The 13,046-nt window shown below is 30.4% G+C and overlaps 1 protein-coding gene across 1 annotated transcript in view; it reads right to left on the reverse strand.

Annotated features, from left to right (window-relative positions):
- The window catches only part of LOC143046509 (C-type mannose receptor 2-like), a 34,381-nt gene extending 24,673 nt beyond the window's left edge, over window positions 1-9,708 (reverse strand). Inside the window, exons 1-4 of the mRNA XM_076219665.1 lie at window positions 9,628-9,708; window positions 8,519-8,607; window positions 7,743-7,848; window positions 7,256-7,484 (exon numbers count right to left, since the gene is read on the reverse strand). Coding sequence (XP_076075780.1) covers window positions 7,256-7,484; window positions 7,743-7,848; window positions 8,519-8,607; window positions 9,628-9,679 — 476 coding nt within the window. The 5' untranslated portion in view covers window positions 9,680-9,708. The remainder of the gene's footprint in view (window positions 1-7,255; window positions 7,485-7,742; window positions 7,849-8,518; window positions 8,608-9,627) is intronic.
- Between the last annotated feature and the right edge of the window lie 3,338 nt (window positions 9,709-13,046).

Genomic DNA, 13,046 nt, shown 5'->3' on the forward strand with positions numbered 1-13,046 from the left:
TATAAAATGCTTATTAACCTATCGGTGGACTTCGGCTGTTTTCTGCTGTATGACCAGATTGTTGTCGCTTAATTGACACATTTACATTCTCAAATGATACCCGAGACATATTTAAAAAGAGTAATTGAAGTAAAGAAACCTTTTAGCTATTGATAAGCATAAAAAGTAATGCATTATTTGTTTGTTTATTTTTTTCAGATAAAGAAACATAAACAAAAGAAAAAGAACAATAGACTACAGAACCATAGAGCTAATAACAATGACAGTCTGTTTCACCATTAGCTTAAATAAATTTATAGCATTTAAGACAATTGCTTCATTTATACTTGTTCACATCAAATATTTTAACCAAACTAAAAATATGTGGCTATGATGAATTCTCCTGTTTGTACGTCCATTTGTGCAACAAGTATTCTTTCCAGATTTTCACCAAACCATTAAATCTGTTAACCATATATAGGCCTGACATTATTTGTTCACAGAAAATTTTTTGTTCAAATGAGTTAGAATTTTATAGATACATTTGTATACAAGGATATATGTTGGCTGCCTTCTCCAAGAGAGGCACAAAAAGAGGGGGAGCTATTTATTGTAAATCGTATCGTAAAATCGTATAACAGGTTTGCTTTTCGAATAAATCCAATTGAAAATAGACAAACAGCCATTTTTGGTCTGTAATTTTATTTTCATATATTTATATATATTGCCTGTCAAATGGAGAATTGTGTTCAATATCACTTTGTGAAGAGATTTGGTATGATTGCCAAATAGACTTGAATTCAACAGATTCCAAAAGAAGCATTTGGTATGATTGCCAAATAGACTTGAATTCAACAGATTCCAAAAGAAGAATTTGGTATGATTGCCAGAAATACAGTTGAATTCAACAGATTCCAAAAGAAGCACATCTCAGCAATTATATGTCACTTTACATCCTTCATGAATAGAACCTTTTCTGTTTGTATGGAATATAGGAGAATGAACTAGATAACTGGCTAAAAAAAAAAAATATGAATGATTGGTAAAAAACTTTTCATTAGTTTGAAATATGTATTATACATATGTTTGTTACACACATGTTATACACATCATTATAAACACATATTATTCGCATGTTTCCTACAACATATGTTTAACACATGGTTTTGAAACATGCGTTTTACATCACATATATTTTTCATGTGTAAAACGCACGAATAACGCATGTTTAAAACATGAGTTTTACATAACATGTATTTTTCATGCGTAAAACGCATGAATAACGCATGTTGTAAACATGCGTTTTACATAACATGTATTGTTCATGCGTAAAACGCATGAATAACGCATTTTTAAAACATGCGTTTTACATGCGTGGTAGGAAAAAGACGTTTCCCATGCGTTACCAAACACATGTTTTACATATGTAAAACATGTGTAAAACATGCGTGGCACTTTTCCCTGTGTAGTCTGTTTATAATTGATGTTGCAATATTGAACTGGAATCCATAAACTATCTTGATATATTGCACCTAGATAAGTAGTTATACATTATATATATGATAAATAACGTAATAACAATTAAATTGTCTTATATTGCAAACTCGCCTTCTATTTGCCTTGTTCACAGTACATATTTTATATAATAAATGTAGTGATAAAGTTTATATAAAATAACTCATGTGTCTAGAATCATTCACATATAGACACATAGAAGACATTACTGTTGTTTTTATATTCCTTCAAGGTAGAAATACATACTTCGAATAGAAAGCAGATGTTTCATTTTTTTTCCATTCATCAACGACCTTTGCTCTATTATTATTACAAAGGGCAAATACAATTTATTGATAAAATCGTATTTCCTTTAAGGATATATTTTATTGCATTTTTCATTCAGCTCCTAACTCCTCAAGGACTTTCCATTGTCACATCAGCACTTAAATTAGATTAATGAATAATGTTGTTCTGGTACCTAACAGAAAACCCTGGCCGTTTTTGGCACAACTTTTTTGAACTTTTGGTCCTCGATGCTGTTCAACTTTGTACTTGTTTCGGCTTTCACACTTTTGTATCTGGGCGTCACTAGTAAGTCTTGTGTGGACAAAATGCACTTCTGGTGTAATAATAGCATTAAGGATAGAGTTGTGCCGATGATTATGAATCAATTTCAAATATCAAAGGAATTAGTCTCTTTTCATTTCAACTTTTATCTCATTTAAATGTCAGATGATAAAAGGAAATTGAATGCTGCGACGTTAGAAAGTACAAATGATATACCTGCACTTTTTAAAAGATATGGCTTAGTATTGCATAATATTTACTTATCTATTAATGAAGCCTGCGTGCATGTTGCCTTCTTCCGATCGTTGTGTGCTTCTCATTGGCGTATACATGTACTTATCAGTCCTTTTGATGTATATTTATTATTTTTTTTCTACAAGTCAATCAGAGATCTCTACCAGCCAGATCAAACCACTGTAAATTGGAGTTTGCTGCTTATCTGCTAAGCAAGCGTCGTTTAAGTTTCAGAGAAATGACTGTGTTTAGGTGTGGTGACATGTCATCCAGGGGACTGTTTCTTTTTTAACTTATGATTTTTTTTATTTCCAACAATAACAACATATACATGACATACATACAATATAATAATTATAAGATATATACAATGTCATTATTATAAATATATCTTATTTGGAAATATTTTACATTTTATATTTTTAAAGTTGAGATTTTTTTTTTTTTGAAAATTAATAAATAAATTTTAAGAAGAAAGAAAAAAAACACCACCCAAAAATAATAAAAAAAATTAATTAAAAAAACCAACACATAAGGATTATCCAGTTACATCCCTATCTATATTTTATTTATCACATATTCATGTCGAAAAGTATTTGCCAAAAAAACCTATACATATTTCTTCCGTAACAGCCCTGAACACAGATGAAGTACATAACATGACAATTATATTTTCTTTAAAATAGATTATAATAAAATAGTCATGAGTAATTGTAACAAAAAAAATCCAGGGGACTGTTATCTTATGAACTAGTCTGGGAAAAACCCATAGCACATTGACAGTTTTTGGTCCTGATATGTATGTACTATATTTCACTGGACGATAGAACACATTTCATCTTTATTACTATCACTACAGTTATTTTTCATCTATTTGCACTATGGATGTTTAAATCGTTATGTAGGAGATTTTTACTTCAATCTGTATTATTACCCAAAGGTCGGCATGATTTTTATTTTACAATTTGTGTAGAGATAATTCAAATAAGTCCCCTGGGTATTTTGTTTTAGTAAATAATCACTAAACAATCTAATATTTCATCATTCGGCAATAATATAAATGTTATCTAGAGTCGGGAATAACATCTTGGAAACAATCCATTACGTTGTTGATAATTACAGGTAAATCTCATGTAACTTATCTTTGGTCTATATCAGATAAAATCATTATAATTCGTGGCCTTGATTAAGTAAAGTATTCACGGACTATAAACCGAATTATATTTTGTTTCCTAAACTAAAGAAATAAATCACTTAGATGACCTATAATTAAAAAGGCGTAATTCAAGACATTAAAATTTCTGATTGGGTTATTCGTACTAGTTGATGTAGTTTATTTGAGACTGTATGTTTACATGTAATTAAGACATTTTATTACAAATTCTCATATAGAATTTATACTTTGGTCTTGTTTCACATTTTTGCACTTGAAATAAACAGAATACTTCAAGTTCAAAATATGTGTTTATAGCAAATTTAAGCTTACAGAAACATATTAAACTATAATGTGTTTTAACAATCCACAACAACATAGAAAAGAACTTAGGAATTTTGTTGCGCATGTAACTATAATAATTAAAGTCAGAATGTGAAAATAGGTTCCAAACAACAGTAATATCATGTTTCAGAATGTATCTTAGTCCTGCACAAATTGTTTCAACCGTTGAGTGATATCATCTGGATTCACAATAGCTGATATTTACAGTCGTTCTATAGTCGGTGTTACAAGTCTCACCTTTTTTTGTGTTTGAATGCATAAACATTGTATAAATGTGTTAATCAGTATGATCATATATGACTCTGATTGCAATGTTCAACAAATCTAACTATTCAATAATTTGCATTAATTTCCAGCGAAAGCGATATTTTCGATTCCCACTTAGGTTATATATATTTCTGTTGTAGACACTATAGTGCAACACTGTGAAACACTCTAGGGGATGCTAAACTTGTCAACGTTAACTATCTAGTCTCACTTCGTTTGAAGTTAATGCTATGCTTTGATTGTTTGATGTAATCATGTCTTTTGAGAACATCGATACACTACTTAAATTATCTTTACTTTTATATACACTTGTTTACAATATCATTAAATATTATATTAAATTAAGAATTTTGTTTCTCAATATCGCACTCGTATCAAGCTGAGACATCAAAACACTTGAGAGAGTGTCTGTTCGAGATGTTATTTGTCTTTGGGTTTATACATTGTATGCTGTGTGATATTGTATATATATAAAAAACCAAATAAAACAAATAAGACAAATTTCATGCTAAACTTGGAACAGGCTATTGTCTGTTTAGATGTTTATAAAGTATTCACAACAATAGCTGCTATCAATATCACCATGGATGACTTATCGGCAAAGTGCTATATAGATGAAAATTATATGTTGGATTTTTTTGTTTACGAAGCCCTATTTTTGATCTACTAAGCTTAATCAGGAACGCTCACGCGGAAAGAATTTTAATCATCAGTCGACAATTAATAAGCTGTTTAAACAAAATTGATTCAGAAGAACCATAATTATTTGAATTTGATTACCGATACATAGGCGTGACATATTTAATTCACCTAAAAACTTTCAATCCTGAATTCCATGAACACGACATGTGTTCTAAAATAACCTTTATCAGATGTATACAAGACAAATAGTTTAGGAAAACCATGAATATTAAATCATTTTTAAAAAGAATTTAAACCAATAGAGCCGAAATAATACGTCACCATTCTCTAAAATTTGAAAATTACAAAATAACATTCGTCTGCTGTTGTCAATTGCAAATAAATCAAGTACCACTATATGTTTTTTATTTGATACATATATATATATATAACAGAAGAAAGGACACCTATGTTAGCTTTTTTTAAGGAAATCATGACACTTTTCGTGAGAAAGGGTGGGATCGTCTGAATGATTTAAAGGGTAATGAATATGTCTGATTTATGAAGGAACACCATTGCGTTTGATGAAGTTATTTTATTTTGAACAGATTCTATTGAAAATGTGTTCTTCAATTGTCGAAATCTAGCTTAAAGTTTGGTGTTTAGAGTTTCAATTTGATGTAACCACTACATTACATTAATATTTTTTTCCTTTTCATTTGGAAACATAATTTTTGGAGCATAATGTTACCTTTGATGATTATTTCATTTTTTAATATAGTTTAAAAAAAATAGATATCGATTTAAAAACCAGTTTGATTTATGTTAACGTCTCCCGGTGCTGTTGGTTAAATATGATTTCACAAACCTAGTACTTTTGGCACTCTTATAGCCTGGTGAAGGTATGCAGATGATGTAACTCTTATCAACAATTCTTTAATTTCATTTGAAGTGAGGCTATATCAGGGTTTTATCTTTTTTAATGTTTTGGATTCGATCGTCAAATATTTGTCTCTTTTATATGGAAAATGCGTGACTAAAACAAGTCAGTGCATATGTAACAAAGTTAGGATAATTTGGCGAAAAGGTTTCATCGAAACAACAAGACTTATGTATACCCTTACTTATTATTGTAAATCGATCCTATGGATTATTCTGATAACAAGTAATTTTAGAATGATGTTTGAAAATTCCAAAAGTACAACGGTATTTCATTTTCGCGGTGTTCACTTGTACATACATTTAAGCATACATAATTAACATGATTTTCATATCACAAACCAGATAGTAGTTGGGTACTATATGTACTACATGTAAAAGAAATCTAATAACTATAAGTTATATCTTTTCTTCTGGTGTATACTGTGGGTCTCTATCAGGTGCATCAAACAACATGGTTACTGGAAACAACATTGATTGTAAAATTTATTTGGAAGACTATTTAATAGACATTTTGTGCTTTTGTGCTGTTTATTGTTGCATGTGAAAAATGATATTCATATCTATACTTGAAATAAAAACATAAGTACACTTTACAATACTTTCTGGTTCTTCATAATACACGACAGTCAGCAAAGGCTTTGAATAGTTAAATGCTAAGTTTATAGATAAACGATAATAGCCCATGATATTTACCAGAAACAATCAGTTTACATTTGCAATTTTATTTTCGAGTTTACAAAATATTATTTCTGTTTTTACGACAATCCATGTTACACCATGGGCGCTCTCAATATCCAGCAATTAGCATAACACGCTAAATATCAAATAAAAGCAACAACAATGTTTGTGTGTAAATATGTAATAAATAAAGTGACATGTAAAGTGTAAAACGATTCCTGATAATTACAGCTATCCAAGAAGGTTTCCAATATCTGCTGCCCTAAAATGAATAAATGAATATTTGAAAAAGCCGTCAGTTTTCACGTTTAAATTGTTTTCAATTTGCCAATTCAGCGATACTTATACCTTGGTAGGATGTAGGGTTTTATTCATTGTTGAAGGCCTACCGGTAACATTAGGATGATAATTGATAACGTCTTTTGAGAAGAATTGTTTCATTGCCAATTATACGAATTCTGCTTATTTTTATATAAATAGTTATCTTTTTTAACGTATATTACAGAAGCGTGAATATGTATCTACTCAAAATATCAAACGACCGGTCCAGGTATGAATTATGTTCATATATTATTATCCTGAAGTTTCTATCCAACAATTAAACACTTAGTGGTTCAAAAAAATCGATATTGTTTTAACGCCGGCCACGAAGTGGACACCAACGAACTGTTATGCAAAAAGAAATATCTTCATTATCAATTTGCTTAACATCCAAGCGGGGTAAAATGCGACTTTATCTGTAATTTCTGTACCTGTTATTTGTAAATTAGTTGGCTGATTTTTAAAATACCCAGAGATAAAAAAAAACTACAGCAAAAGACTTTTTTTTAATCTTGAAAACAACAAATATATGCTTATTACCAGATAGTTAAAACCACATTGAAAACAGGAAAAACAATATATATATTTTTGCAGTGATAAAAGGCTCAGTGTTAAAATGTAATTTGTCTATTTGTTTGCAATAGTACTTACACCATTTCACAAATGTATGTAGTTGGTACTGTACAAGGACCATCTGTCCAAGAATAATTGAAGCCTATAACTGGATCAACTCTCATAGCTACACAGTTCTCGTTTCCCCCTCTGTTGTTTGGTTGGGTAGGTCCCCAGTTAAAGTAAGTTGCCTGCTTGCCGTTAGCTACCCAGTGAAATGTCCCTTCAGTAACAAGGTCATTTAATCCTATGTACATTCCAATGGAATCTGTGAAAACAAACAAAATGGTTATGGACACCAATCAAACATAGGTTGATGCTATAAAACAAAACATGCTTAATTCCGTCAATCAAATATACCTTTTGAAAGTTACATTGTGAATTTTGTTTTGCATTTTGCATGTAATTAAAACAGCCAAGTTTGACCTTAAAATAGGGAATATATATTATATTCAGGTTAAGCAAGATAGAGAACAACAGTTGCGCTTCATTATTTCTAAAAAGTCTAATTTCTAAACATTCTTACTTATTTTGATCATTAAATCTGTAAGAAACTGTTGTGTTTTAGCATCATCAACGGTAGCTAATGATGCCGATCTACCATACTGACGCCCAATCACTTCACATAGTTTCTGTAAAAAAGATAGAAAAGTATTACTTTCAAATTTAAAAACAAACATTTATTTATTATGTGGACATGATATTATATCATTATATCAAATGAAAATTTTAACATATTTTCAGTTATTTCTCTCCCTTGAAAAACAGCATTATTCTGACATGCTCAAATGTTTAAAACAAACATCTTTTACCAATGCTTTGATATAAATCTGAAAAAATATGCTACATTTAGAAAATATGTTTCCGCCTCTAATATTATGTCAATGATCTTATTCTAAAACTCTATGTAGTTACTTGAGCTTTCTATTTATACATTTGAAAGTTTTTGATATCGCATACAGGATCACGTGATGCGAAATGAGATGCAACCGTAGTTTACCGGTGTGCTAACTCATGTATCCAAATAAGAAATAAATGTTGAACAAAAACACTAAAGTGATGTACATAACTTAAAAAGAGGCGATATTGGATGTGTACAAATGGTAATCGACTTCTGCGATGCAAACATTATCCGTCAATGGAATGCACACTCATACAAAATCGCAAATAAGTTAAACTCCATACATCGTTCAAAACAAAAAGAGTAATTATATATAAAAGAAAAAACAATCGAAATCATAATAGGCGTTTATGAACACTTATTTTCGGCACCCTCCCTATGCTCTATTCATTTTTACTCACCAGTGAATCGGCAAATGTCTCGTTGTCACGGCTTAGAAAGAAACACTTGTCTTTATAATGACTCCAACTAGTAGGACATGAAGAAAATACTGAAATAAGAATTATTATATATGCATGTATCCTTTCATACAGAAATGGAATGTTGAGAACTGTCTAATATGCTATACAGAGAGTTATCAAGTTCATGGAAGGCTGTAAAAATCAAAAGTCATAGAATAATAATTTATGTTACATTTAAAATGATAAAATATATTCGACGCTCAATTTATTTGCATCACGATGATAACCTTCGCTATTTAATAATCAGACTGTAAGCACACGGTGTTCTGTATCCCAATAAATCGTCCCCTCTGCTCGTGCTATCTATGACAACGTTCATCACAACATTATAAATATTCAAAAACAAAGTAAGGGCTTTGAATGTTATTGCAAGGGATAATTTGATCACATAAGGGCCATTCCTACGAAATACGGCCACATTTTAACGGGTCTATGCATTATTAATTGGTTCTCTATGGATTTTTTTGTAATTTAGATAATATTATATGTGTTTTACTATGCTATGAATCAAATATGTTAGTTTGTAATTGGGTCAAATTGATGAACATGAATTTGGCAGCTATAATTATCCTAACATTTACTTTGACCCTAATGTCCATTTATCAAAATTACACGAAGAAACATTTATTTATGAATTACAGATTAAATATTGGTTAAACAATAGTTACATAACAAGCATTGCATGTTTCATTATAATACTTTATTTTGATTGGCTAACATCAATCTTGCGTTATTCTGAAATTAACATTCATTTCAGAATAAAATGTTACATTGATCACGAACAACACAATCAGGTGTTCAGGTGAACAGGTAATTAACAGAAAAACTTGATAAAAATCTTGTTTTCATAATCCTAGCAAAAAATGTAATCATATTTATTGAATTCTTTTTTTAGTAATTTTATAGGGTTATAAAAGCGTTGACCGTGCGTACATTTTTTCGAATGAAGCGTTACGGCGCTTTATACTACATGCACTTCGGAAAACACTTTCACACCCCAAAATATTTACGAAAAGAGGCATTCAAATCTTTAAAATAAATTGACTTACCAACTGTGGCTACAAATGCCAGAACACAAAGTTTCATCGAAACAAAAGACATGTTGATATATTAGGCAGCAGGTTGAATATTGAATGTTGCATTTCTAGACGCGACATTTATATGCATTAATTATCTCAAGTTCGTGATGTAATTTTGTTTTAGACAAACTGGAATGGGGGTGTAAAATTTGGGCCAAACGCAAAGTCAAGGTTATCCTTGGTTATTAATGATAAATGATAAACTTTTATGTAACTGGTATTCATTAAGACCATTTTGATAATAAAAAGTTCAAATTTTAGAACAAGATTATTTGGAACATAATTTGGAACAATTATCAGGATAAGGATACAAGCCAAAGTTAGAGATGTCCTATGTGAATATTTGAAATTTGAATAAGAATATTTATCAGTACATAAGGTGAATCAATATAATGTAAATCGGATTATCCATTTTGAGGGGCTTTGTTGACTTTAATGAAGACGGAAAGCGCATCTTGGGAAAATCCTAGCAACGATATTTTTCTTTCCGAGTCAAACCGTTTGTAGTACTAGAATAGATGATGGTTATGAATCTATTATCCAAAGATCTAGGTCTTCAGAAGCACCGCCACAGAGATATCACAAAATTAATCTAAATGTCAGAATATAAAAAAATAAACTTTTCTGATCAGTATCATAATATAGTCCATGACGTTTGATAACCTTATTTCATAGGATTATAATAGTCAGAATGATTTTTCAGTTGACTCAACCGATGAATTCCTTTATATTTTGTAAATTTGATATGGTTGAGGGATATCACCTGGATGCACAAATACGTTTAAAATCTCACCTTTTTTGTGTTTGAATGCATTAAGAATTGTATATGAGATAATCAGTATGATCAGATAGAAGCTGCAATGTAACACAGATCTAACTGTTCAATAATTTGCAATAATTTCCAGCGAAAGAGATGTTTTCGATTCCGCTTTCGGTTATATATATTTCTCTTCAAGACACAATACTGCAACAATGTGAAACACTCTTGGGGATGTTTAACTTGTCAACGTATCTAGTTTCACTTCGTTTAGTTTGAAGTTAATGCATTTCTTTGATTGTGTGTTTTAATCATGACTTTTGGGAACATCGGTACACTATCTAAAAAGTATTTACTATTATTTACACTTGTTTCAATAACATAACACATTAAATAAAATTAGAAATAGTATATCTTTTCTCAATATCGATCACACCCGTATCATGCTGAGACATCAATACACTCTAGAGAGTCTCTGTTCGTGATGATATTTCTGCGGGATAATACGCTGTGCTATATTGTATGAAAAAACCATATTACACAAAGGAGTAGGTCCGGTAAGGGCCGATTTCGGCCTCAATTTTCAAGTTCATCTAACGAAAGATTTTAGACACTTTCTAAACACTTAAGTGTCTATTTCAATTGATTCAATTAGTTAATGGGGAAGATTTTAACTTAATAAGTCATTTAAAACGCCCCGATTCAAGCTTAAATATGAAAAATCTATCAAATATGCCAAAAATCGTCACTTTTTAAATGGTTTTTGTCAAAAATGAAAGTGGCCGCATCCGTGTTCATCCTCAACCTTTATATATATTATGTCTTATCATCAAATACAACTTACATTTCAATATTATGAAGGAACACGAATGCGGCCACTTTCATTTCAGACGGAAACCGTCTAAAATTGAACTAAAATGCTACAATTGTGAAGATTTCAGTAATTTAGCATGACTTAATGATGCTAGTACCCGATATATGTGCATTGTTTTGTCAAAAACAGCCCATATTTATGTAGCAGAAGCATTCTACCTTGCAATAAATATCTAAACGATTACATTTTCACAATTTTCTAAAACTGCTATATTTTGAGGCCAAAAAGGGGTCTTACTGAACCTACTCCTTTCATGTTCAAAGTATAACCGACGATTGTCTGTTCATATTTTTATAAAGCATTACCAACAATAGCCATGGTAGCTGCCATCGATTCGAGAATGGATGACTTATTGGCCAAGTGGTATAAAAAATAAAATATCTCTTTGTGAATTATGTGTGTCTGAAGCTCTATTTTTGGGATTTACCTTCATCATACGCTCATATAGAAAGAATTTTAACTCTGATGAAGTTTTGTTATAAAGAAAAAGCGTGTCAGACACACTGACTAAAAGCTTAAATTACAAAAATACTGAATTCCGAGGAAAACTCAAAACGGAAAATCCGTAATCAAATGACAAAGTCAAAAACACATCAAACTAATGGATATCAACTTTCATATATTATTGTTGACTTGGTAAAGGGATTTTCTTATTCAGAAAATGGTGGATTTAACCTGGTTTTATAGCTAGCTAAACCTCTCACCTGTATGACAGTCCCAGTTAAATTCCATTATATTAACAACGATATGTGAACAAAATAAACTAAGTTAATAAGTAAAAATGTAAAAAACGGGGCACAGTAGTCAACATTGTGTTATACTCGTAATTACTATAAAAACAAACAAACATGAAACAATAATCTATAATATTTTATTTTCATAAACAGGGTTGCTTTTCTTGTTCTAAATGATTATAGTAATCTTTCGTACTTACCAATTAGACGAAAGTTTCTTTTATCTTCATACCTATACTTTAAATGTATACTGAAATACTTATATCAGTCAGCTATTAATACATGTAATTAGAGGTTGTAAAGAAAACTGAAACAGTAAAACCATAAATACTTGAACATGTTGAAGTTGTTGATTATTTATACATAAGCGTGACACAATTACTTTTTACAACAACAAAACAAGATACTGATGTCCATTAGGTTTTCTGAAATAACCTTTATCTGATGTACACAAGACGAAAAAAAAAACATGAATACTTAAAGAGAATTTAGAAAAAAACAACAAAACAAATAACACGTCACAATTGTCTAAAGTATTCTAATTACAAAATCAAATAAACATCTATTGTTGTCACTTGAAAAACAAATCATATAGATTACAACAATATACAATTATGGCTCGTAGAAAAGGTATATATCCAAAATTTTCAACACGAGAAAGTTATTTCATTGAGGGTCGCAAGTTTTGTATATTCATCGATTCTAAGGGGTTACAATTGTTTTATTATACAGAACTGACAATAGAAGGGCCCTTTGAATCATTTAAAAAGCACTTACTATTTTATTAGAAACAATCACAAGGGGACGTTCGAAAATACATTTGTGTCTTAGAATTTCTCGTATGTACAACAAAGGTAGAATCTTTTTGTGAAATATTGGTGGCCCTAAAAAGGACCGTTTATAAGAGATAATATTGGCAATAGATGTAAGTCCAAAGACTTATTTTCTCGTCTCTCGATAGGCTTCCTGTAACGTGAAGGCTGCCATTTTGCTTATTTACGTCAGTGACGTCTTTTTCATAGGA

Source organism: Mytilus galloprovincialis, chromosome 9 (assembly GCF_965363235.1).
Source record: "Mytilus galloprovincialis chromosome 9, xbMytGall1.hap1.1, whole genome shotgun sequence".
NCBI lineage: Eukaryota > Metazoa > Mollusca > Bivalvia > Mytilida > Mytilidae > Mytilus > Mytilus galloprovincialis.